The following is a 25,783-nucleotide window of genomic DNA, read 5'->3' on the forward strand; positions in this document are numbered from 1 at the left end:
CATGCACTCATACAGGTTTATGAAGATTAGGCAAGATATATGCAAAGTGCATGTAACAGGCACATAATCATTTTCATTAAATGCTGGGCATTACTGTAAATATTGTTATTATTAACATCATATGCCTTCTGAGCAACTAGTGCACAGTATGTGGATAAGACATGTCTATTGAATGAGTACAGTTACACGGTAATCCCTCCAAAGGCTGTGCATTTAATTTACCAAATGATATCTTTGTGTTATACGTGAGAACACAGAGGAAAGGCAAGGGTGAGGAGAATGCAAAGGGGAGGGAATGAAGGCACACATCACTCTATAATTTTAACCTGAGAAAATTATGATTTGATAATCTTTATGCCCACTCTTTCTACATCTCAACTTCACCATGGCCCATATGGTTAAATATCATCTATGCTGCACCCCGACTCTCTGGCCTTATGCTCTATCATTCTCTTGTTTCTGTATGCTCTGCCATACTTGCTGTTTGTCAGTCCTCCTAGTACACCAAGGTGGTGTTTATGGCAGGGACTATGCCCTTTCTTGTCCCTTGTCCAAGTATTTCCCTTTGCTGTCCCTTTCTTGTCACTCAGCTCTCAGTTTGAATATCACTACCTCAGAGAAGCATCCTTTGACAGTTCAAGCTAAAATATTTTCCTCTCTTCAACCTCCACAGTGTACCATTTTCTATTTTACAATCTTATTACCTTGTTTATCTACCACGTATCAACAATATCCATCCACCATCTCTACCTATGTATGTACGTATGTATCTATCTCTCTATCTGACCATCTATCCACCTTTCATTCATTTCTATTTCAAATCTTTTTAGTCTCCCTTTATTGGAATCTATGCATCACAAGAGCAGGGGCTTCACCTGTCTTGTTCACTGATACATTCCCCAGGCTTAGAATAGCGCCTGGCACCCAGAATATGCTCATAAATATTGTTTTATGAAAGAATAACCAAACTGACAAATATTAATATGTAACCAAGGAGGCATAAGATCTGTGCACCAGAAACTACAGGACACTGATGAAAGAAATTGAAGAAGACACAAATAAATGGAAAGATATCTCATGTTCCTGAATCGGAAAAATTAAAATTGTGAAAAATGTCCATGCTACCCAAAGTGGTCTATAGATTTAGTGCAACCCCTGTCAGAATGTCAATGGCATTTTTCATAGAAATACAAAAAAAAATCTTAAAATTTGTATGGAACCACAAAAGACCCTGGATAGCCAAAGCAATCCGAGAAATAATAACAAAGCTGGAGACATCGCATTCCCTTATTTCAAATTATAGTACTGTAGTAATCAAAACAGTATGGTACTGGCATAAAAACAGACACACAGACCAATGGAATAGAACAGAGAGCACAGAAATAAAAGCATGCATATACAGTCAACTAACATTTGACAAGGGGGCCAAGAATACTCAATAGGGAAAAAATAGTCCTTTCAATAAATGGTGTTGGGAAAATTGGATATTCAGATGCAAATGAATGAAATTGGACCCCTATCTTACACCATTCACAAACCTTAACTTGAAATGAATTAAAGACGTAAATGTAAGATCTGAAACTGTAAAACTCCTAGAAGAAAGCATAGAGCAAAAGCTTCTTGACATTGGTCTTGGCAACAGTTTTTGGGGTATGACACCAAAAATACAAGTAATAAAAGCAAAAATAAACAAATGGGACTATATCAAACTAAATGGCGTCTGCACAGCAAAGGAAACAATCAACAGAATGAAGGATGCAGCCTATAGAATTACGAGAAAATGTTTGCAAACCTTAGATAAGGGGTTAATATCCAAAATATATAAGGAACTCATTCAACTCAATAGCAAAAAACAAATAATCTGATTAAAAAATGAGCACAATACCTGCGTAGACATTTTTTCCAAAGACACACAAATGGCCAACATGTACATGAAAAGGTGCTCAAGATCACTAATTATCAGGGAAATGCAAATTAAAACTACAATGAGATATCACCTCACACCTGTCAGAACAGCTATCATAAAAGGGAATCCTAGTGCATTGTTGGTGGGAATGTAAATGAGTACAGTCACTATGGAAAACAGTATGGAGGTTCCTCAAAAAATTAAAAATACAACTACCATATAATCCAGCAAGTCCACATCTGCATATACATCCAAAACAAATGAAATCACTGTCTTAAAGAGACATCTGCACCCCTATATTCATGGCTTCACAATAGCCAAGACACAGAAATAACTGAAGTGTCTATTGATGGATGAATGGATAAAGAAAATGTGGTATATATATATATATATATATATATATATATATATATATACACAATGGAATATTATTTAGCCATAGAAAAGAAGGAAATTCTGCCTTTTGTGACAACATGGAAGGACCTGGAGAGCATTATGCTAAGTGAAATGAGTCAGACAGAGAAACACAAATACTGTATGATCTCACTTATATGTGGAATCTAAAAAAAAGGCCAAAATAGAAACAAGAGTGAAGTGGTGGTTGCTAGGGGCTGGAAGGTGGGGAAAATGGGGACATGCTGGTCAGAGGGTACAAGCTTCCAGTTATAAGAGGCATAAGTTCTGAGGATCTAATCTTCATTTTGGTGACTACAGTTAACAACACTGTATTATATATTTGAAAGTTGCTAAGAGAGTAGACATTAAATGTTCTCACCACACACATACACACACACACACACACAATTGTAATTATACCAGTTTATGGATGTGTTAACTAACCTTACTGTGGTAATTATTTTGCATAAGAAAACTGTATCAAATCATCACATTGTACACCTTAAACTTATACAATGTTATATGTCAATTCTATCTCAATAAAGATACAAAAAAAAAAAGAAAAGAAAAAAGTGGAAAACAAAGATAAAAAAGAAAGGTACAAAAGACATACATAACAATAATAAATATGAAACATAATACTAAATTCTTTAAGTGTGTGTGTGTGTGTGTGTGTGTGTGTGTGTAAAACATATAACCATAACCAAATTTCTCATGCCCTGAGTGCTTTCAGATTAAGGGTCATCTATTCTTTTTTTTTGCACAGTAAAGATATTTTACATTTCACCGTAAGAGAAAAATGGTTCATTAAGATTTCAAATTGAATCAACATCAAATGGATAGTCATAAATATCAGGTAATTTATAAACATCAAATGCATATCATAAGTAGCAGGTAGTTTATAAGCCATTTATATTTTACATTTATGTTTATCAGAAATCATTTGCACTAATTTTGCCTTCCTATTTATGATTTGATTAGGCAAATAACAGGGTAACCCTGCATCCTTCTAACAATACAATAATTCTGAGGTGAAATAATAAAATATTAAAAATTGTTTTTTACCATTTAAAGACAATACTGTACAGCCATTCTCTGCTTCCATGTTCACAAACTCTATGTGGAAGATATTATCATCACCACCTGATGGATGATGAAGCCAAAGCTTAAGGCAAGTAACTTGACCAAATTCATGTTCTGTGGCAGGGCTGACATTAAAGCTCAGATCTGCCTGAGCTTTGTCAGGCTCTATCAAGGCAGCCTTCTATACATTTTTACATCTACCCTTATTTTAATATTTTTTTCTCTTTGAAGTCATTCTTAAAGACTCCAGCCCATATTATTCTTTACCCCCTTTATTATACGTAGAACTCACTCCAGCCTTTTCTTACAAATAATCTCAAACTGAGGTCACTGTTTCATTGTATGTCTTGCCCTCCTTGCTAAACTGTACATTCACAGTGGAGTATGGGGGTGTGGCAGAGGGGGTTTCTCCTCTGAATCTGGGACAGTACTCCTTGGTGGACAATCAAGGTCATAATTACTTGTTATAATCCACTTATTCCATGGTACAATTATCAAAAGGAATGGAAATCGCATGTGGAAAAATTTTTGATGACGAGAGAATGTTAAAATTAGCTTTAAATACCAAGGAACAGAAATAAAGAAAAAGGGACGACCTAGAAAAACACAGAGACAAACAGAAGTTTCTAGGGATGCAGGCTATGTCTTATTTACCTTTAACCCAGCGTCTGGTGTGAGTACATGAGAGAAGGCAACGGTATTAACAAATACTAAATATGTACTCTGTGCCAGATCTTTGCAATGCATCTCACACGTGTTCTTTCATTTACTCCTCCCAACAAGCCATTAAGTAGGAAACAATGTCTCCTTTTTTTACATGAACCTGAAGTTGAGAAATTAAATACTTTTCTTATGTTCTCAGATATTCAGTTGTACAGCTGGCATGTGAACTCAGGCCTGCAGACTCCTAAGTTTATGTTTCTACTGTATTATTTGGCCTATTTCAAGTATCTGTTGAACTAAAAACTCAGAAATACATCTTTATTTACAGAATTAACCATTGTTCAGCAAGGGTGGTGATGGTCCATGAGATAGTGCATGCAATATAAAATCCAGTTTACACTTTAAATGGAGGCAGAGATGTAGATGCAGACAAATCCTAATCATCACCCACCTTAGCTCTTGTTTTGCATTGTCTTTACCACTCAACAAAGAACTATATCTAGCAGGTAAGGGCTATTTTGCTCTCTGAGATGGAGACGACAATATGGAGTTGTATTTAGCAGAAATCTGGGCTGTGCTTTTTTCCCTAAATACATGGGATTGAGGAAAGGTCAATATAGAGGGAAAAGGGGAGCAATTAAAGACATAGGGAGAGATCAGCAATTCACACCAGAAAACTTTAAAGAGAAAATGTATTCCACACCTACATTAGTGGCAAAAGTACGAGAAGCATCTCCTATTGAAAAATTGGGCTTTAAAGTGTTGATGAAAATGAGTTTGAAGCTTCTACACCCTTCATATGTAAATGAGAAAACATCCCTTCTTTTTGGCCTCAGGAGATCACTTTCACTGCATTTCCTCCATCTGGGTGCCTGTCCTACTAAAGCATGTGCAAGACGCTATGGCGGCACCAGGGAAGGAGTAAGCGATTCTGTTTGGGAAGACAAAAGGAGATTTAGGGAAGACTTCACTGTAAAGGAAACATTTGAGATGAATCCTGAAGGGTGAAGAAAAATTATTAAAAGAAAAATGTCATTCCTACCAGCTTTCTAGGTCAAAGCATTTAATTTCATATTTATTCATTTTTTAATCAAAAATGTTTTTTGCTCAAGCTATCAGATTTCCATTATAGCCAGCTAGGAAAGGCAGTATGGGATAGTGGTTGAGTGACATGGCTCTGGATCAAGACTGGCTGGGCTTCTGTGCCAGCTCTGGCACATACAATTACTGTCTATTCTTTTTACTCATCTGAACAATGTTGTAAGGAATGATTGTGTTAACATACATAACACATTTAGAATAGTATTAATACTTTGTATATACTTAGGTTAGCTATTATTTTAACTTGTTTATTGACTTTGAAATATTCTGCACTACAGTCAGAATGAGTCTTGAATAACTTCAGAATCAACAGTAAAACTATACAAATTAAAGAATTTGATACAGAATAGTTCTATTTTGAAAGGTGCTTATATATAAATAAATAAATAAATAAATAAATAAATAAATAAATAAATATATAAAACATTTTCCACCCCTTTGATCTTAGGTAATTACAAAATTTCTTGACTTAATGTGTTGATTACTGAATATCAAGTGATAGATTAATTGAAAAGGAATGCATGGCTTAATTATAAGTAAATTCTACCATCACATTTGCTAGATCTGCAAAAACTAAGCCATTTAATTGAAGTTAATATTAAATATGTAAAGTATATAGACATTTTGGAATTTATGTCTTCTAAATTTTATTTTGAGTGTTAGAATCTGATAGGGGTGTCTATCTTATTTGAAATTAATGCACAGTAGAATAAAATTTTCACCTCTGTCCTATTCATTGTGTTTCACTAAGTGAATTTTAGAGTGTTCTCAAGCTGATTTCATCTAAATTCCTTTTTGTAATATGCTTGGTTAGTTCAACCAGCATCCATCCATCCATCCCTCTATCCATCCATCCACCTACCCACCCACTCATCTATACACCCATTCATCGACCCACACATTCATCCAACCAACCATTCATCCATTCAACCATTCATCCATCTGTCCAGCAAATATTTATTAACCATCTTCTATATGCAATGTAAATTTGTGGGACACTGGAAACAAGACACTAAACAAGATAAACAGAGTACTGCTAATGGCATTTATAGCATATCCAGGAAGACCAACAATTAGGGAAACAATGACAATGAAGAGAATCTGATCACCAGGAAGCAAAATAATTTCCCAAAATGACCCTCTTTCCTGTCTAATAAGAACCATTTTCTTTTGAATCACACACTTCTCTTATGGACTCTGCATGAAGCCTAGAATGATTTGAGTGACGTTTATGGAACACTATCAGGGTCATATGTGGGTAGTGGGGCCATCCAAGATGTTTCATTTGCAAGTGGGACTATACGAAGTAGAGACATCACATTCATACGCAAAGAAGTGGGAAGCTCACAGGGACTTGCCGCCGAAGGTTGGTTGGTGTGCTGGACGGAGAGGAGCTGGTGCTGAGAGCGTTCTCAATGTCCTGATCAAGCTGGTCCAGCTTCATGATCAGCAACAACATCGAGTCTAGCCGCACCCTATCTCGATCTTCTCTTATTTCCTGAGGAACAGAACATGTTGTTACTGAATCTGAAAGGCCATTTCTTGGAAAAAATAAAAAGTTCTTTGTTCTTCAATGTGACAAAAAGGACACTGAATAATAGGCAGTCTTCTGCTTAAGGGGGAAGGGAAGTTCTATTCTGTACCAACAATGTGCTCTTCATTGGAAAGATACCGACCACCTGCCAAGAAAGCACTTTACATGCATATTAAATATATATTTTCTAGAGCAAGGCACAATGAAAAGGAAGTACAACATCATATCAATACTGATACTTACTTACAATTTCCGATTAATTATTCTTGAGAAAAGTTGTACGTTTACTCTTCTTTTGTCATAGTACAAATCAATTATAACATACTAATAATTGTTTGCGGGTTAGACATTTAAGGATGCATACAAGATAATATTTTTGGATGAATATTTCTGAGTATAGTAAAACATAGGAAAAGAATCAAACAAGGCAGGATTGTTTAGTTTAGTTTTGTTTTTTTTCATGGGGCCATTTACTTACTGCTGCTTCAAGCTACGTCATTGCCAGTATTTATTTTCAAGCTTCTTTTCTTTCACACACTTTTGAAAAAAGCCTCCATAATCGTATGAATAATGGTTACTTATTCTGAGCTCTCTATAATATAGACATATTTATGGAAATAGTTTTGTTTATAAAAATAACTAAAGCTTCTTACTGACCATATAGAGTTATTTGGGCATGACTGTTCACTATTCTTAGGTGTTCAAATCAAGTCAGTTAGTATTAGAAAACTTTCAGACTTTCTGTAATGTGCAAGATATCAGGGTTGGGCAGAGTACTGGGTAACAAAACAAAACAAAACAAAACATGGAAAGTGCTATAAGTTTCCTTAGAAGCATAATCTATTGAGGGATGTCACAGACTCAGGACCAGCCCTTTTGAGGCAAGTCTTCATTTGTGACTCATGTTGCCCTTGCCATCTTCTCATCTGTCTGAGATATTTACCTGGGTGAAATCAGCTTTAAAAGGACCACCAGTGGTGACCTCAAAGGGAAACTATACCATGATGGAAGCCTGAGGGGTGCAGGCACAAGGGAGTAATTTGGAGGCTTTGCTGAGGTGATGGGATTAGTAGTGGTATGAATGAGGTGACTGTCTGAATCAGATCTTTTGTTTTGGGCCTTTTACTTTTAATCACCCTAAATTCCCTAGTCACCATTAGGGGGGAACCCAAAGAACAAGGACTTGGGTAATTTCATGGATTCAGCTAATGCTATAGATGAAATCAGATTAGCTAATATTAATAATAATTATCTGTTAATACTAATAGCAGACTGTTAATAATAATAATTATCTTTCACATGTCAAATAATTGGTTAATTAGATTAAGTTGGTCAAAAAATCATTAATTCAGCTAACATGGACAAGTTATTTGGGTAAGCTGAACTTGTGCTTGGTTTAAAGATTAATGTCAAATTGAAAGACCTAGTCCTGTTTCCAAAAAGTCATTAATTTTGAGAATAAATTAAGAATTTTTTTGAGTTATGTTAATTCCTTTAGGGTACTATGCTATGATTATTTCTTCAATTTCCTTCCATCGTCTCTGCTGTCTAAAACATTTAATGAAGCTCTGACAGAGAATTACAGAACTTTTGTCATCATAAAGCTTTATTGTGCTTGAGAAGAGATATGGGAACACATGTATATGTATAACTGATTCACTTTGTTGTAAAGCAGAAACTAACACACCATTGTAAAGCAATTACACTCCAATAAAGATGTTAGGGGCTTCCCTGGTGGCGCAGTGGTTGCGCGTCTGCCTGCCGATGCAGGGGAACCGGGTTCGCGCCCCGGTCTGGGAGGATCCCACATGCCGCGGAGCGGCTGGGCCCGTGAGCCATGGCCGCTGAGCCTGCGCGTCCGGAGCCTGTGCTCCGCAACGGGAGAGGCCACAACAGTGAGAGGCCCGCATACCACAAAAAAAAAAAAAAAAAATGTTTAAAAAAAAAAAAAAGGGCCAGGATGTTTGCATACAGACCTGAACCTTATTATACATCATATTCCTCAATGCTACAGAACTTTGTTATATTTAAAAGAATGTTATTTATAGTAAAACCCTGCTTATACCTTAAAATAGAGTCCCAGAAATATTAGATATTCTCAGTTTAATTCTCTTCTAAATAATCCAGCAAATGGAAGAATCTGCCTGAATAGAAGACTCAAAGTCCCCTTAATTACTCCCCCAATGTGTTTGCTTATATCATTTCCTTCTCTTTTAAACCAAAGTTGTGTTTGGCAAGATAATGTTCTTTGCATCTCTATACATATCCACGTATGTTTTTGTGTGACTGTCTTTCATTCTCCAGTAATAACATCCTCAAGCACAAAGATGAAGTTTTTCTACCTGGCAGACACAGAGTCAAGTTCTACACTGCATAGGCAATACATTTTCAGTAATAATAATAATAATGAAATCAACAGGAGCAAGTGAAATAACACTTCCCAAAGCCTTAGAAAATATATCTTGATATTTTTCCAGCTACTAAGTTAATGCTGGAAAAAACAGTATACCCTGCAGCTATCCTAGAGCTATCAGTAGTAGCCTCAGAAACCATTTGTCTTTGAATTAACTAGATGCTGAGTTTGTGCTTTAAAAACTTTTTCAAATCCATTGGCTGAGCATCAAATTATTTTAAATTATCTGCCAAAAGAATAAAACAAAGTAGCCTTGGTCTAAGATATTTCTTTAGAGAAATAAACCTATTGATTTTCCCTTTTCTTCATGGATGCTTCCTTATTCACCATCTATTACAACGTTCAGCCTGAAGTGTCAAGTACACAGACTCATATAGTATGTTACACATTAGTTAAACGTCACAAAATTGAGTTGGCTACAAATCAGATGCTTTGGATAAATATTTTGTCCTTGTTGTTAAAGCCCAAGTATGAATACTTCTCCAAGTTCTAACCTTTCATATGTCCATGGCTAAACTCCAGCGAATGGCTCATGCCTGAAAACAGAGCTGTGCATTTGCAGATTCTGGCGAGGTTGAACCCTCCAGTGGAGCTTCCATTTCATGCTGTCGCTATAGGTCAGGAAGAGGAACTTCTTAATAAGCGAAGCTGCCTTAGTTCTAGGTATTTCAGTAATTTAACCCCCTTAAATCAAAGCCAAGATGTGAAATTATCTCCTCTCCCATCTTTCTTTCCTTCTTTCCTGAAGCCACAGCTATTCTGGGCCAAGCACTATGAAAGGGACAAAATGTTCATCAATGAACAAGAGATAGAAAATCTCTGCTGTCCTGAATATTATAGTCAACATGAGAAGTCAGATAGTTAAAGTGAACAAATTCATAAATAAGATTGTTTCCAATAGGAACAAGTGTAAGAAGAAAATAAATAGGGTAATGAGGTAAACAGTAACTGCAGGGGGAGTGTCCCACCTTGTAGAAGGTGGTCAGAGAAGAAGCAGGAGTAAACCATGATGGGGTGAGAAAAATGAGGTAGAGGAGAGAAAGATGGAGATAGAGATGGAGAGGGAGAAAGGGAGAGAGAGAGAGAGAGAAAGATGGAGATAGAGGTGGAGAGGGAGAAAGGGAAGGAAGGAAAGAAGGGAGGGAGGGGTAGTAGAACTGGGAAAGCAGTGTCCCACGCAGGGTGAAGAGTGACACGAGGACACTGAGGTAAGAATGCGTTTGGTGAATAAGAGGATTTGAAAAAAGGTTAGGGAAGCCAGGAGAGGGAAAGTGAGTGAAGAAGTGAGTGGGTGCTAGGACAAAATGAGGTTGAATAGAAATAGGAGTCAAATTATATTCTGTCATGAAGGTCACTATAAAGAGGTCAATTTTATTCTTTGTGTGCTACGGGGATATGGGCAGGATGTAAGCAAATGAGTGATTTACTGTGCTGTTTTAAACTTTTAGAGTTCTCACCACATATTGACAACCAAACAGTTTTGGAACCTCACCAAATTTTATGTCCAGCAATGCCACACGACTAATACACCCTGGTTTCCATTCTTTCCAGCATACAGAAACTATGTTTTGGAAGAACACCAACGACCACAATTTATTGCAAGATACCTTTGAAGCATCTGGTCCAATTCTTTACACTTTTGTTTAACAATCGTTCAAGATATATTTATTGACCATCTACTACGTGCTATACATCATTTCATAGGAAGCAACCAATTTCATATTTGTACAGTTATAATTTTTAGAAATGTTATGGAGACAAATTTTGCCTTCCTCTAACTTCCCAGTTTCTCCCTCCAGAACCAGACAGCATAAGTAGTGCCTATTCCATGAAACAACCTTTCAAATATTTGAAAAACTATGCTGTGCCCATTTATCTTCCTTTTCTAGGTAAATCATCCTCAGTTCCTTTACTTCTTATATGACATGTTTTCAAATCCTTATTAGTTCTGTTTACTCTTCTCTGGATATAATTCTGTCAATGACACAATTAATGGTTGGTACCAGGATTAAATATATTACTCTACATGTTCTCTGACCATGAAAATAGAGAAGGCAAGTATTTCCCCATGTTCTGTATACCCTCTTTAATGCAGCCTAAGAATTAAGTGCCTGTTTAGAATATGAACAGGCGATTCTTTTTTTTTTTTTTAGAAGATGTTGGGGATAGGAGTTTATTTATTTATTTATTTATTTTGGGCTGTGTTGGGTCTTCGTTTCTGTGCGAGGGCTTTCTCTAGTTGTGGCAAGCAGGAGTCACTCTTCATCGCGGTGCGCGGGCCTCTCACTATCGCGGCCTCTTTTGTTGCGGAGCACAGGCTCCAGATGCACAGGCTCAGTAGTTGTGGCTCACGGGCCTAGCTGCTCCGCGGCATGTGGGATCCTCCCAGACCGGGGTACGAACCCGCATCCCCCACATCGGCAGGCGGACTCTCAACCACTGCGCCACCAGGGAAGCCCCGGGAAGCCCCTGAACAGGCTATTCTTAATGGGATAGCCACAATCTGCTTTTTTAATGAGGAAAAGTATTTCTTTGGGTGTGAGCTGACCTTGAGTCAATGATATGATATATGTCTCTTTTTCCCAGTATGTGTCTGTGTCCTACTAAGAACAGAAACATCCTGTTGTCTTGAGACTATAAGCAGCTGATGTCAAGGTATAGATAATATATGTAGCTACTGTGGAAGAAATCTCCAGTTGTATCTTTTTCAAACACAAGTCAGTGGATACTAAGGCAAATTACGCAAGAAACTTATTTTCATTTTGATTTGTTGTCAAAACCTAAAATGGCCAAACCCCATGGTGCTCATTGGGCAATCCGAAAGATCTCCTTCTTTACTTCCAAGAGCTACTTAGTCCTGGGCAGTGAAGTCACTTTGATCGCAATGGTATCTGGGGGAGAGAAACAGAGTTTTTAGCGGGCTATTCTCTACAGGGACATAAACTGAAATCCTTTGAACCCGAGCCTCTATGCTCCTTCTTTCCTTCCATCTGAAGAATATAATTCTGATCCTCCTCTTTCTCCAGATGCTCTTTATTGAACAACGTAGAACACAGCACACACAGGGAGTGGGGAGGAACTGTACGTTACTGGACATTTCACAGACGGGGCAAACATGAGGTCCAGAGAAAAGGGTGCCTCCCTCAGAGACGCACAGGCTCTGTTTTTCTTATGCCAAGCATTTGGAAGAAAACCAAAAAATTCAGTGAAATACCCGGATGCTTCCAAATAGTAGATATTTGGCTCAGCAAATACAGCACTGCCTGAATGTTCTGCTTGTCAATGAGTTGTGGCATCACATAGACAGGCATAATAAATCAAAGGCTAGGCCAGAAATAGAACTAAGACTTCCTGATCCAAGGTTCTGGTCCGTACACTGTCTTTGATTCCATACACATCTTACTGCTATTCTGGGCTGCTAATGCTCCTTGCTCACCCGTAAAAGAAAGGGACCTTTTAGCAAAAAGCTTGGCTCAATTTCATTCTGAAATTATTTGATCTACAGCCAGCTGGACTAGTATGAAATCTCATATTAGTGTTATAAATTTCATTTGACAATAAATTCCTCGTTCTAGACTTTCCTTTCTTAATATAATATCCTGCTTAAAGAACCAGAAAGTTATTAAATCTGTGTTTCTTTAGAAGCAGTGAAGATTTTCATCTGAGGTGACCCACAGAAGCTAAAAATAATGTAATTATTTTATGTCAGAATTTCTAGGCAAGTTAAATAAGTCAGCCTTAATTTTTATTTGGGTGCATTTTAAGATGAAATTGATGTAGACTGGTAATAAAAAAAAAAACCCAGCTACTATCTTCCACTTGCCAGATATAGTCTGTTCAAACACAAAAATCTTTGTATATTATCTTTAATGAATAATAACATATGCAATATCTTTTTAATGTTAGATGGTGGAGAGAGATAAATATTATCCTCACTTAAAGTTGCTACAAGAAATCTTTTAACTGATAGGTAAATTGTGGCTTTACATTAAGTGTTTATGTTCACTCCCTATTTATCTCCTTTCATTTAAAAGGCATGGTGAAGAAAACTGGTCTCTCCTTTGTTCAGTTTTTAAACTCCAATGAGGCTTCAAATGGAGCATTTCTTAGCTGGGACTTTGTAAACTGCCTAAGTCTCCTGAATGATTTAGAAGGACATTTATGCAGCCGGTCCTAAGGAGCCCTTAGAAGTGGCAGGTGTGAACCGGGAGACAGCTATGTGGACAGCAGTTCCTTTCTGTCCCAGTGGAATCTGAGGATGACTTCCTCCACTGGCTTTAAAGTCCCATTTTTGGCTGGGATATAATTTCTACCTAAGTAATTTGGTAAGCATTCTGAAACCAGTCTTCACGCTAGGTACTAATATATTAAGTGACCTTGGATGTCAATCTACCTTGGATGCAGACTTAATACATTTATAGACACAAAGTCAGCCTTTCTGGGTTGGTTATTTCTCCTGTGTCATCATGCCTACATGATATCTGCAAATCCCTGCAGTTTTTTTCTTTTCATTTCTTTTTTCCTCCCTCCTTCCCTCCCACCGTCCCTCCTCCGTCCCTCCCTCCTTCCCTTCCTTCCTTCCTTCCTTTAGCATTTCTCAGTAGTTCTTTGCTTGGGCTCATGTATTAAAGGACACAGGACTTTTTCTGGTTTGAAAACATATGAAAAACATCTATTTAACATTAAAATTCCATTAGCTATTTTCAGGAATGTGATGGTCTTTCCTTAGGTGTGGATAACAAAGAAAGGCATAAGTAAAAATTTATTCCTTTTCCATGAAAATACATGACTTCATTTAGAAAGAGTCCTGTATTGACATGGCTTCTGTCTACTTTTCTAGTTTTACCTCTCATCATTCTCCTTGATCCTGCCCAGTGTTCCTCAAATTCAATCATTCTGAGGACAACTATATATTTCTTAAAGTTTTTCTTTAATTAGACAATTTTTACAGTCAAAAGTGCATTTTTAGGATCTGATTCTAGACATTTTTCCAAATAAGACGTACAGATGGCCAACAGGTACATGAAAAGATGTTCCATATCACTAATTATCAGAGAAATGCAAATAAAAACAGCAATCAGATACCTCTTCACAACTGTCAGAATGGCTATTACGAAAAAGACAAGAAATAACAAGTGTTGGTGAGGATGTGGAGAAAAGGAAACCCTTGTACACTGTTGGTGGGTATGTCAATTGGTTGCAGCCACTGTGGAAAAGAGTATGTAGGTTCCTCAAAAAATAAAGAAATTGAACTACCATATGATCCAGCCATCCCAGTTCTAGGTATTTATCTGAAGAAAACAAAAACACTAGCTGAAAAAGATAAATGTATCCCCATATTCACTGCAGCATTATTTACAATAACCAAGACATGGAAGCAAGCTAAGCATGCAATAATGGATGAATGAATAAAGAAAATAAAGAAAATGAACAACAGAATATTATTCAGGCATAAAAAAGAATGAAATCTTCCCATTTGTGACAACATGAATGGACCGTGATGGTATGATGCTAAGTGAACTAAATCAGAGAGAGAAAGAAAAAAACTATATGATCTCACTTAAATGTGGAATCTAAAAAACAACAACAAAAAAGTTGAACTCATAGATACAGAGGACAGATTGGTGCTTGCCAGAGTCAGGTTGGTTGGAGGGTGGTGGGAAAAATGTGTGAAGGGGGTCAAAAGATACAAATTTTCAGTTATAAAATAAATAAGTCATGGGATGTAATGTACAACATGGTGACTACAGTTAATAATACTGTATTGTGTATCTGAAAGTTAAGAGAATAGATCTTAAAAGTTCTCATCACCAAAAACTAACTATCTGTAGTGCTGAACGTGAACTGGAGTCAATGTGGTGATCATTTTGCAATATATACAAATAGCGAATCATTACTGTGTACACCTGAAACTAATATGTTATATGTCAATTATATCTCAATTGAAACAATGAATTTTTAATATATAAGTGCTGTATAAAATATAAGTGAAAATCGTATATTTTTCTAATGTGTATCAAATGCCAAAATTATCAAAATAAAAAATCCTTATACTATCTGATGTAATCTCACATAAACCACACTATATTTTAGGAAATACTGTACTAGAAGTACAGAACTTTTGGTTTCTCAAATATGTCATGTTCTCTCTCATTTGCAACTAGGATTACAAGATTTAGCAAACAAAAATTATATTTGAATTTCAGATAAATGCAAAATATATTTTTTAGTATGTGTCCCAAATATTCCATGGGATAATATTGCATGGGATATACTTATACTAAAGGTGTTTTGTTGTTTATTTGAAATTCAAATGTAACTGGGAATCCTGTATTTTATCTGGCGACTCTATTTTTAACTCATGTAATAAGGCTCCTTCCGCTTAACGCGCCTCTCCTTGCCTGGGTGTATCAGAGGGAACTCCTTGGTTTCAAATTCCAACGCAGAGGTCTTTCACAAGGTTGTTTCCTTGAATGAATGAAAATTAACTGCCTCTTAAGTTTCGTTATACAACTTCAAAGAATGTAAAATCTTTTTCTCAGTATCTTATTCAGTGTTATAATAATCCCAAGTAAATCTAAGACTTGCCACTTTTTTTTTAGTAGCAAAATTAAATGTGAAAAATGCATAAGGCTGCTCTTGTGATATTTTTAGGATTACGAATTTACTTAAATTGTTAATGTTTGGTACTAATCTTCCATGAGTGAGCAAAGGCAGAGTAAATTTTTTGCCACTGAATATTTTCTAACTACTAATTATGTGATGTGCGTTTGTGGCTTTTTTGACATTAATGAAGAGTCCTCACACTGAAGAAGTATGGGAACTATTTATCTAGCCCAATCCTCTCATTTTTTTTCCGATGTGATAATAACCTTGGCAAATTAAGACTTAGTTAATGGCAGAACTGGAAAATCTGAGTCTCCTGATTCAACTCACCTTTGCTTCCTGTTAAACAGGTAGCCACTAACACTTTTAGTCCTATAAGGCACTTTCTTCAACTCTACAGGTGACCCCAAAGGTTATATTTCCCAAACAAATTCACATGCATTGAGAGATCTGGGCTGAATACACGTAGATTAAAAATAGACTTAGTCACACATGAGCGGTATCTTCTTATTGTTATCAATCTATACATTTAGAAGATAAATCATCCTATTAATGATTTGTTCCTTTCTTCCCCCTTCCTTCCCTTTCTCCCTATGTCCCTCCTTTATTTTTCTTTCTCTCTCCCTTTCCTTCCTTCCTTCCTTCCTTCCTTCTCTCCGTCCCTCCCTCCCTCTCTCCCTTCCCTCCTCCTTTTCCTTCTTTTCGTCTATCTGTCAACAACAAACTCTACCAGTGGTTCTCAAATATTAGTGAGCATCAAGATCATCTGAAGAACTTGTTAAACACAGAGAGCTGCTAACTTAGTAGGTCTGTGATGGAGACGGAGCATTACATTTTTAGCAAGTTCCCAGGTAATGCTACTGTCGCTGCTGCTGCTGGGAGCCACACTTTGAGAACCTCTGACAACACATGGGAGAGCAAAAGTCCTCAATAGTGGCTGATTATAAGTACTCTTGTGTAGCTTTGAAAACTTCCACATGTTAAGGCTCCACCCACCAAATGCAGATTCAGTTGGTGTAGCACAGGACCAAGCTAGTGTGTTTTTTAAAAGTTTCACAGATGTATTCAAAGCATAGTGAAGGTTGAAGAACACGGAAAAATATTACAGAGAAAGCCATTTCATGGCTTCAGACATAAATTAGGACAATAAAAATTAGATTCTCCCCCAGAGTAATTCCACAATAAGAAATCCATTAATTCCCTATGGTAACAGATTAATAGAAAACATACAACAAAAAATGTCAAAAAGGCACTTATAACATTGAAAACCTATTTCAGACCACTTGTTAGTGATTTGATAAATAGAACAACAACAATAAAAACTCTCAGGTAGCAAGTATTTGGAAGGCAACATTCTTAACTTGATTAGGAGTATCAGACAATAGAGTATTAAGGATAATAGTGAAACATTAGAAACACTCCTACAATATTAAGAAAAAGGAAGAATGCTTGTTATCACATATTCTATTCAACATTGTACTTGAGGTTCTGGCTGATACAGCAAAAACAATAGCAGCAACAACAAAACAGTGATTATATTACAAATGAAGAGAATTTGTGCCTTGAAAATCTCAGAGAATAATATGATAATCTATTAGAACAACAACAACAAAAGGATTTGGCTCAACAAAGAAAAACACAGGAGCATTCTCGTGCACTGTCTTTAACCGTTTAAAAAATGGAATAGAGGGCTTCCCTGGTGGCGCAGTGGTTGCGCGTCCGCCTGCCGATGCAGGGGAACCGGGTTCGCGCCCCGGTCTGGGAGGATCCCACATGCCGCGGAGCGGCTGGGCCCGTGAGCCGTGGCCGCTGGGCCTGCGCGTCCGGAGCCTGTGCTCCGCAACGGGAGAGGCCACAGCAGAGGGAGGCCTGCATACCACAAAAAAAAAAAAAAAAAAAAAAAAATGGAATGAAAAAAAAAATCATAGTAACAACAAAGACTATACAATATCTAGAAGTAACTGAATGAGAAATAATCAAGATCTTTTATGGAGAAAACCAAAAATGTCACCAAAAGACCTAAAAGAATACTGAAAAAATGAGGAGCTATATGATTGCTCTGGATAGGAAAATTCTTTCTAATATGCTTCACAGCTAATTTGTTGTGTATATTGTCTGCTTCCCCACTAGAATGTAGCAATCGTTGCCTGTTGTTCACTGATGTAACCCAAGAATCTAGAGCAGTGGTTGCATATTGCTACGTAATAAGGGTTTATTGAATGAATGAATGAATGAATGAATGAAATGTTGTCCTTCAATTAATTTATAAACCCATAGTAGCCTAACCCAAAACTCCCATGGGATTTTAAATAGAACTTGGAAAGCTGATTCTTAAAGAGCAAAAATAAAGATAAGGAAAAAATCCCAAAGGAAGCAGACAAAAAACCTTTTTTAACATGAATATCTTTAAACATATACAAAAATAGAGAAAGATAATATAATAAACGCTGTGTACCTATCAGCTTAAAGGTTGTCATTATTTTGTCAATTTTACTTTATTTATCCATTCCTACTTAAAAAAACATATTTCACTCACAAATGCTTACATACGATAAATTGATTTTAAAATTCTCTTGCAAGAGGAAAGGAGTATTAATCATAAATATCTTAAAAACAAAACAAACTAAAACAGAACAATCAAAATATTCTATGAGACATGACAATGTATAATAACCTACAAATGAAAAGACTGATAAAATACAACTGACAAACTGAGCAAAAATGTTTGGATCATATATAATGAAGAATTAAGAAGTTATAAAAAGGCAACCTAGTAAAAATGGTCAAAGCATACAAAAAGGCTATTCACAGAAAAATTATAATGATTTAAAACCCTAAACTTCACTGGTAATCATAACAATGCAAATTAAGTAAAGAATGAGAATTACTGTTTTTCATCTATCAGATTGTCAAAAAAGAAAAAAATATCTTGACCATGTCTTCAGAAATGTAAATTTCTGCCTTATTTGGAGGGCAGTTTAGCAGTATCTATTAAAATTAAAGTAGGAGTATCCTTCAGCCTGGTAATCTAATTTTAGATACCTAGCCTAGAGAGTTACTTGCATACATGCAAAAAATTAGTATGCCCAATACTATTCATTAAAGAATTTTTTCCTGGTGGTCTAAGAACTGGAAATATCCTATGTGGCCATCAACAGAAAACTGTTTAATGTAATGGTACCATAATCCCTTAGATCACTACCCAGTACCTACAAATATGAGGTAGATTCACATGCACTGACATAGCCACAATAACTTATCCACCACTTCAATTTGAGTTAGAAAACTGTTTCCCTTGGGAGGGACGCAGCCCCTGCCAAGGTTCATGGCTTAATGAATAAAACTCAGATTACCCATCAGCCCCCACTAAGTGCTTTAGTCTGGTGTCCTTGTGTAGGGCACAGCCTATACAAATGAACTTAGGGCCCTGCTACTTATAGGGAAAGTGCTCCAAGAGGGTTTGTTAAGTGGAGAAAGAAAGGTAAAGAACAACACCCTATAGCATGAAACCCTTTATGCACTGAATGAACACGCACATGCATGCACACACACACACACACACACACACACCCCAAAGTAAAATTCTGTATTTCTATATGCATACATATAGATGTGCAAAAAAAGATCTGGAAGGATACCCATACTGGAAAATGGGGTGTAGCTGGGAGGGGGAAAAGGGTAAATAAAAAAAATTTTTGAGACAGATGAAAATGGAAACACAACATACTAAAACTTATGGAATGCAGCAAGAGTAATTCCAAGAGGGAAGATTACAGCAATAAATGCCTACATTAAGAAAAAAAGAAAGACCACAGAAAACAATCTAAACGTATATTTCAAGGAAAAATAGAACAAATTAAGCCCAAAGTTAGCAGAAGGAAAGAAATAATAAAGATTAGAGCAGAAATAAATGAAATAGATACCAGAAAGACAATAGAAAAGTTCAACAAAAGTAAGAGTTGTTTTTTTGAAAACATAAACAAAAGTGACAAACTTTTAGCTAGAGGACTCGAATTAATAAAATTATAAATACAAAGGGTTATAAGAGACTACTATGGACAATTCTATATTAACAAATTAGATAGCTTAGAAAAAATGGTACATTCCTATAAACATACAACTTACCAAAACAAAATCATGAAGTAATAAAAAATATGAACAGAGCAAGGAGATTGCATCAGTAATCAAAATTCTCCCAACAAATAAAAGCCCAGACAAGATCGTTCCACTGGTGAAATCTACGAAATATTTGAAAAAGAATTAAAACCAATCTTTCTCAAATACTTCCAAAGATTGAAGAGGAACAAACACTCCCAAAGACATCTTACAAGGCCAGCATTTGGTTGATACCAACGTCAAAAAATGACACTCCAAGGAAAGAAAATTGCAGGTCAATGTCTCTAATGAACATAGATGCAAAAATCCTGAACCAAATATTAGTAAACTGAATTCAAGCGCACATTAAAAGGGTTCTATACCATGATTAAGTGGGATTTATCCCTTTGATGCAAGGATAGTTTAACATATGCAAATCAATAAATGTGATACACTACATTAACAGAATGAAGGATAAAAATCATATCATCATTTCAATAGATGCAGAAAAGGCATTTGACAAATTCAACACCCTTTCATGATAAAACCTCTCAACAAATCATGTTTAGAAGGAATGTACCTCAACATAATAAAGGCCATATATGACAAGCCCACATCTAAAGTCATATTATGTGGTCAAAAGTTCAAAGCTTTTCCTCTAAGATTAGGAACAAGACAAGGGTGCCTACTCTCGCCACTTCTATTTAATGTAGTACTGGAAGTCCTAGCCACAAAAATTAGGCAAGAAAAAGAAATAAAAGAAATGCATCCAAATCAGAAAGGAAGAAGTAAAATTATCTCTATTTGCAAGTGATATAACCTTATTTACAGAAAACCCTAAAGACTCCACCAAAAAAACTGTTACAACTAATACATGAATTCAGTAAAGTTGCAGGATAAAAAAATCAACATACAAAATCAGTTGTGTTTCTATATATTGACAACGAATTATCTGAAAGAGAAATTAAGAAAATTATCTCATTTACAATAGCATCAAAAACAATGAAATACTTAGAAATAAATTTAACCAAGGAGATGAAAAACCTGTTCACTGAAAAATATGACATTGATAAAAGTAATTGAAGAAGATATAAATAAATGCAAAGATATCCCATGCTCTTGAATTGGAAGAATTAATATTATAAAAATATCCATGCTACCCAAAGTGATCTACAAATTAAGTGCAATTCCTGTCAAAATTCCAGTGGCATTTCTCACAGAAATAGAACAATCCTGGGCTTCCCTGGTGGCGCGGTGGTTGCGCGTCCGCCTGCCGATGCAGGGGAACCGGGTTCGCGCCCCGCTCTGGGAGGATCCCACATGCCGCGGAGCGGCTGGGCCCATGAGCCATGGCCGCTGAGCCTGCGCATCCGGAGTAGAACAATCCTAAAATTCATATGGAATCACAAAAGACCCTGAATAGCTAAAGCAATGTTGAGAAAGAAAAACAAAACTGGAGGTGTCATATGTCCTGATTTCAAACTATATACCAAAGCTATAGTAATCAAAACAGTATGGTACTGACATAGAAATAGGCACAGAGACCAGCACAACACAACAGAGCCCCCATATAATCCAATGAATATATGGTCAACTAATATTTGACAAGGTCACCAGGAACACACAATGGGGAAAAGACAGTCTTCGGTATAGCTGATTTCACAGAATAGAATACAGAGAATAGAACAGTGGTTGCCAGGGGCTGTGGGGAGGGGAAAATGGGGAAATGTAGATCAAAGTACATACGTTTTCATTTATAAGAATAGTAATTTCTGAGACTTTAAGGTACAGCATGGTGACTATAGTTAATACGGTACTGTATACTTGAAAGTTGCTGAGAGTACATCTTAAGAATTCTCACCACACACACACAAACACACACACACACACACACATACACAAAAGAGTTAACTATGTGAGGTGATGGATGTGTTAATTATCTTGATCTTGGTAATCATTCCACAATGTATATGAATATAAAATCATTGCATTGCATACTTTAAGTATACACAAATATATTTATCAATTGTTCCTCAGTAAAGCTGAAAAAAAATAATGGATTTAGATCATTTACTTATAGCATAAGTATTTCATTGATCTCTTTTTGATGATTACTAATTTGAAAAGGAATAGCTAGTGAGTAGTAGCTCCCTTATATTATCAAGTATTTCATGCACATATAGCCTCCTCAATTAATTTTTAAAACTCACATGAGAAGAGATGGGGCCTCATGCTTCTGTGTAACCTTACCAAAGGACCTAGCAGAGAAATTGTCCATAGTAGGACTCAAAAGTGTCTTTTGATTAATTAACAATTAGTTATCTACTAAGTCCCAATCTAGTGAGCAGCCACATAATACTGTCAATCTCTAAAAATTAAAGATTCTACAGAGAGAAAGCATAAACAGCTACTATGGGAAATTTCCTTTTTAATTGAAGAGAACTTTTCAGATGCACTGATTAGAACATGTGTTGGCAGTAGAGTGGTTCATTGTTTGTGTCCTTACAAGACTTAGTGAAAACTCAAAAACGTCTTTGTGGTATAATATTTCTGAGGGAAAGGGACATTTGAAAAATAGCTTTTTGCTTCCAAAATATTGAGGTTACTCATCCTCCAATTCCCTGAGATCATTAAGACCTGTTTGTTTGCTTTTCTCTTGTGCATAAGGAAACCAAACAATGCCTTCTTCTTTCCCAATAAGGCCATAACTCTTAACCCAAATTTCTGCCTAGGGAATCTCTCCAGCACACTGAAGAGGATTTTTGTCTTGCTTGTTCTCCATATAAACCATGGGCCCATGAAAGGAACCCATAAGTTTCTATGGTTTTTAATTCAAATGGTCGATATTCAATATTATGAGTCACCTGTGGAGTTGACTTGCACCTACTTCCTATAATGGGTAGTAATTATTTAGCTACTAATTGTATAAACACAAATAAGCACAAAGTAGAATGTGACCGATAAAGTTTGTGAGTTAAAGAATAATATTAAATAGCATTTGAAAATGGGATTTAGGTTTGCTTAAAATATTATAGTTTGAGGTATATATATATATATATATATATATAGTGTACATATTTAATGAGGGTTGAACCAACGAATAAAAGTAACTTTCTGTGTTTTCAAAAGGTGGGGTTTAAGACAATATAGTATCACTCTTCTCAGAAGCCCAAGGGAGATGGACTAGTACTTAGTGATAAAAATCTGTTATTTTCATGGTAAAATTATGAAAGAGACCACAGAGTTGTAATTTAGAGCTGGAAAGGGCTTCAGATATTTGTAGCTTTTTTACCAATGAAAAAATTGTCTAAGATTAGTAAATCAAGAAACAATTGGCTTGTTAGGTTTTGACTGCAAGAGAGGGTAGTTGGAGAGAAGGTTAAAATATATACCCTAGAAAACTACACACGATTAATGTACACATTAGTTGACAAACGGGTATGTTAGCCAATGTGAATCTCTTTTTTTTTTGAGTGTTTAAGTTACTCTTGGAGAAAGTTTGGCCCATCTCTCCTTCTTTAGTCTGGGTTTCAGGGACGGAGCTGTATAAAATTTTCCCCATATTGAGCAACTATTAGATCAACAACACTGTGTTGCACACAAGAGATAGAACAAATCTTCTCTTCATTTAAGAAGTTTATATTACACCTACCAGACTGCCATGCAAACAAGCAGCCAAAACAAAATGGGATGAGTATGAGTTTAGTGCTAGAGCAAAGTGCTATTAAAGCAAAAAAAAAGAGAAGAGATTCTGTTTGGGTGATATGGGGTCAGCTTCACAGAGAAAGCAACAATTAAACTGAACCTTGAAACTGAATAAGACTCGGAGGGATGGAGGGCATGGAAGTGCAAGGAGTGCTGGGAATATCATAGGACATGAAACATGTTTGAAAAATACATTTGCATTGATTGAGTTGAGGCATGAGAGACCAGCTCTGGCTAAAGGCTTGTGTAAAACACAGTGAAAGATAAACTAAGGGCACAGAGAGCAGTTGACTTGAACTCCACAGTTTTGTCCCGTCCCTCAAGCTTACCATGCATGTACCTTCCTATTTTTTCTCTTCACCCATCAACTTCCCTTTTCCAGGTCTTCGTTATGATATTTTTACAAGGTAAATAATTTTAAAGTACAAAAAGCAAATGATCTCTTTCTACTCTCTCTGAAATCCCCATTGCCTCATGGTGTCATCTCTGTCTGGGGTTTCTGGGCACAATATATTTCCCCTATTTGTTTCAAGATAAACCTAAATTTACCAGTTAAGTGAGTTACAGAAGTAGATCTTTTTTATAAGCACGTGAGGAGGGGCCCCTGCTAGGTCGGTAAAGTTTCACCCCACAGTTCTTTTGGTAACTGTTGAGTCCTAGTATAAAGCATTAAAATATTTTTTTACATTTACCAAATTTCCAGGCATTTCTTAAACATTCTGTGATTATTTAATCAGAAATGGCATTTCCAGAGAATTTCTGCTTTGGTGTATGTCATTATTCAATTTGATAAAATTCTATTCAAATTTTATTTAACCACAGATGTTTGCTGATGAATAAATGGTCAAATACATGAGAAAGCATAGATCTTTTAGTAGAACCTGGCACCATTACTGATAAAATAATTTGAAGTACATATTTTTCTACTGCGAGCAAGTTAAAGAAAGGACTGGATGGTTTTATTCTAAATGTCTCCTTCTGGATTTGAAAGCGTTGATCCATTACAGACTTAGAAAGTCCAACCAAGGGGAAAATAAGAATTATGATCTCATTATTTTTAAGATTGTTATTTGCTGAGCAAAATATAACCCAAATGTGAATTTTAGTATGTCTATAAAAATAGGAAGTAAATAATCTTAAGAAATGTCTTTATTCCATACAATAGGATTTTTTTTTTTTTTTTTGTGGTATGCGAGCCTCCCTCTGTTGCGGAGCACAGGCTCCGGACGCGCAGGCTCAGCGGCCATGGCTCACGGGCCCAGCCGCTCCGCGGCATGTGGGATCCTCCCAGACCGGGGCGCGAACCCGGTTCCCCTGCATCGGCAGGCGGACGCGCAACCACTGCGCCACCAGGGAAGCCCCATACAATAGGATTTTAAGGTGGGTATTTCCTTATGTTATTGAAAATAGAAACACATCAATACTCTTCTGGCTGACAGTTCTCACAAACTTTGCAAATTAAAACAACACAACTCATTGTGCTACCTGGAAAAGATAACAGTAACGGTAAAAAAAAAAAAAATCAGATCTCCATTATTTGTCTTAAGATGTTTCTTGTGCTCTTGGTCAGAAATTAGTTATTTAATAGAACTGACATCCTTGAGCAAGTATTTATAACAGCCTCTGCATTTAGTAACAAAGTGTGCCAATGCATACTGAATATAAATGGCTGTAAATATGATAATATTTACATATTATCATAATATTAATTGCTAAATTTTGGGAGGAAGTGAGTAGTAAGAATTCTATGAACTTTCTCACATACCATTTCGCTAGGAATATTGTCTTAAAAGCCCTCCAAGCATTTAGATGTCTCTTTCTGAGTTCCTAGGACACAACGTGCAGTAAAAGAAGAACGGTTAGGAAGAAAGAGTCACTATCTCTAAGGGAAATATGCAAGCGCCACAGATGCACACATCAAGCTGCTGTTTCCCACACACCCCACGGCTCCTCTTGAGCACAGGAAGGGAAAGAAAAATCCTCTAAAAAATTAACCACATGTTAGTATTGAAACGTTGCCAGGAACGCAGACGACCCTAGAGGGTTTGTTTCAAATCAATATTGATGGAGCCGTGTGGGGGGGGTCAAGAGAGTGGCACATCTTGCTCTCAGAGTTCACAGGATAGAGTATTTTTATTCAGCCAAAGAGGAAAACTCGGAAAACAAACAAACAGTGGTGGGAACGACAGAAGCAGCACTAACAGTCTGCCTGACATCTTTAGATTAATGTACAGTGAGAAGGTGGGTCACTATCTCAATCGATCTCTGATTTATATACAAT

General features: G+C 36.4%; 1 protein-coding gene across 13 annotated transcripts in view; it reads right to left on the reverse strand.

Moving 5' to 3' along the window:
- The window catches only part of DLC1 (DLC1 Rho GTPase activating protein), a 415,897-nt gene that overhangs the window by 302,950 nt on the left and 87,164 nt on the right, over positions 1–25,783 (reverse strand). For 12 of the 13 annotated variants that reach the window (XM_028481729.2, XM_028481727.2, XM_028481728.2 and 9 more), the window contains one exon: positions 6,498–6,647. The exons of the other annotated variant lie outside the window; for it this stretch is intronic. In XM_028481729.2, coding sequence (XP_028337530.1) covers positions 6,498–6,647 — 150 coding nt within the window. The remainder of the gene's footprint in view (positions 1–6,497; positions 6,648–25,783) is intronic. 13 annotated transcript variants of the gene reach the window in all.

The sequence above is a fragment of the Physeter macrocephalus genome, chromosome 20 (assembly GCF_002837175.3).
Source record: "Physeter macrocephalus isolate SW-GA chromosome 20, ASM283717v5, whole genome shotgun sequence".
Classification (NCBI taxonomy): Eukaryota; Metazoa; Chordata; class Mammalia; order Artiodactyla; family Physeteridae; genus Physeter; species Physeter macrocephalus.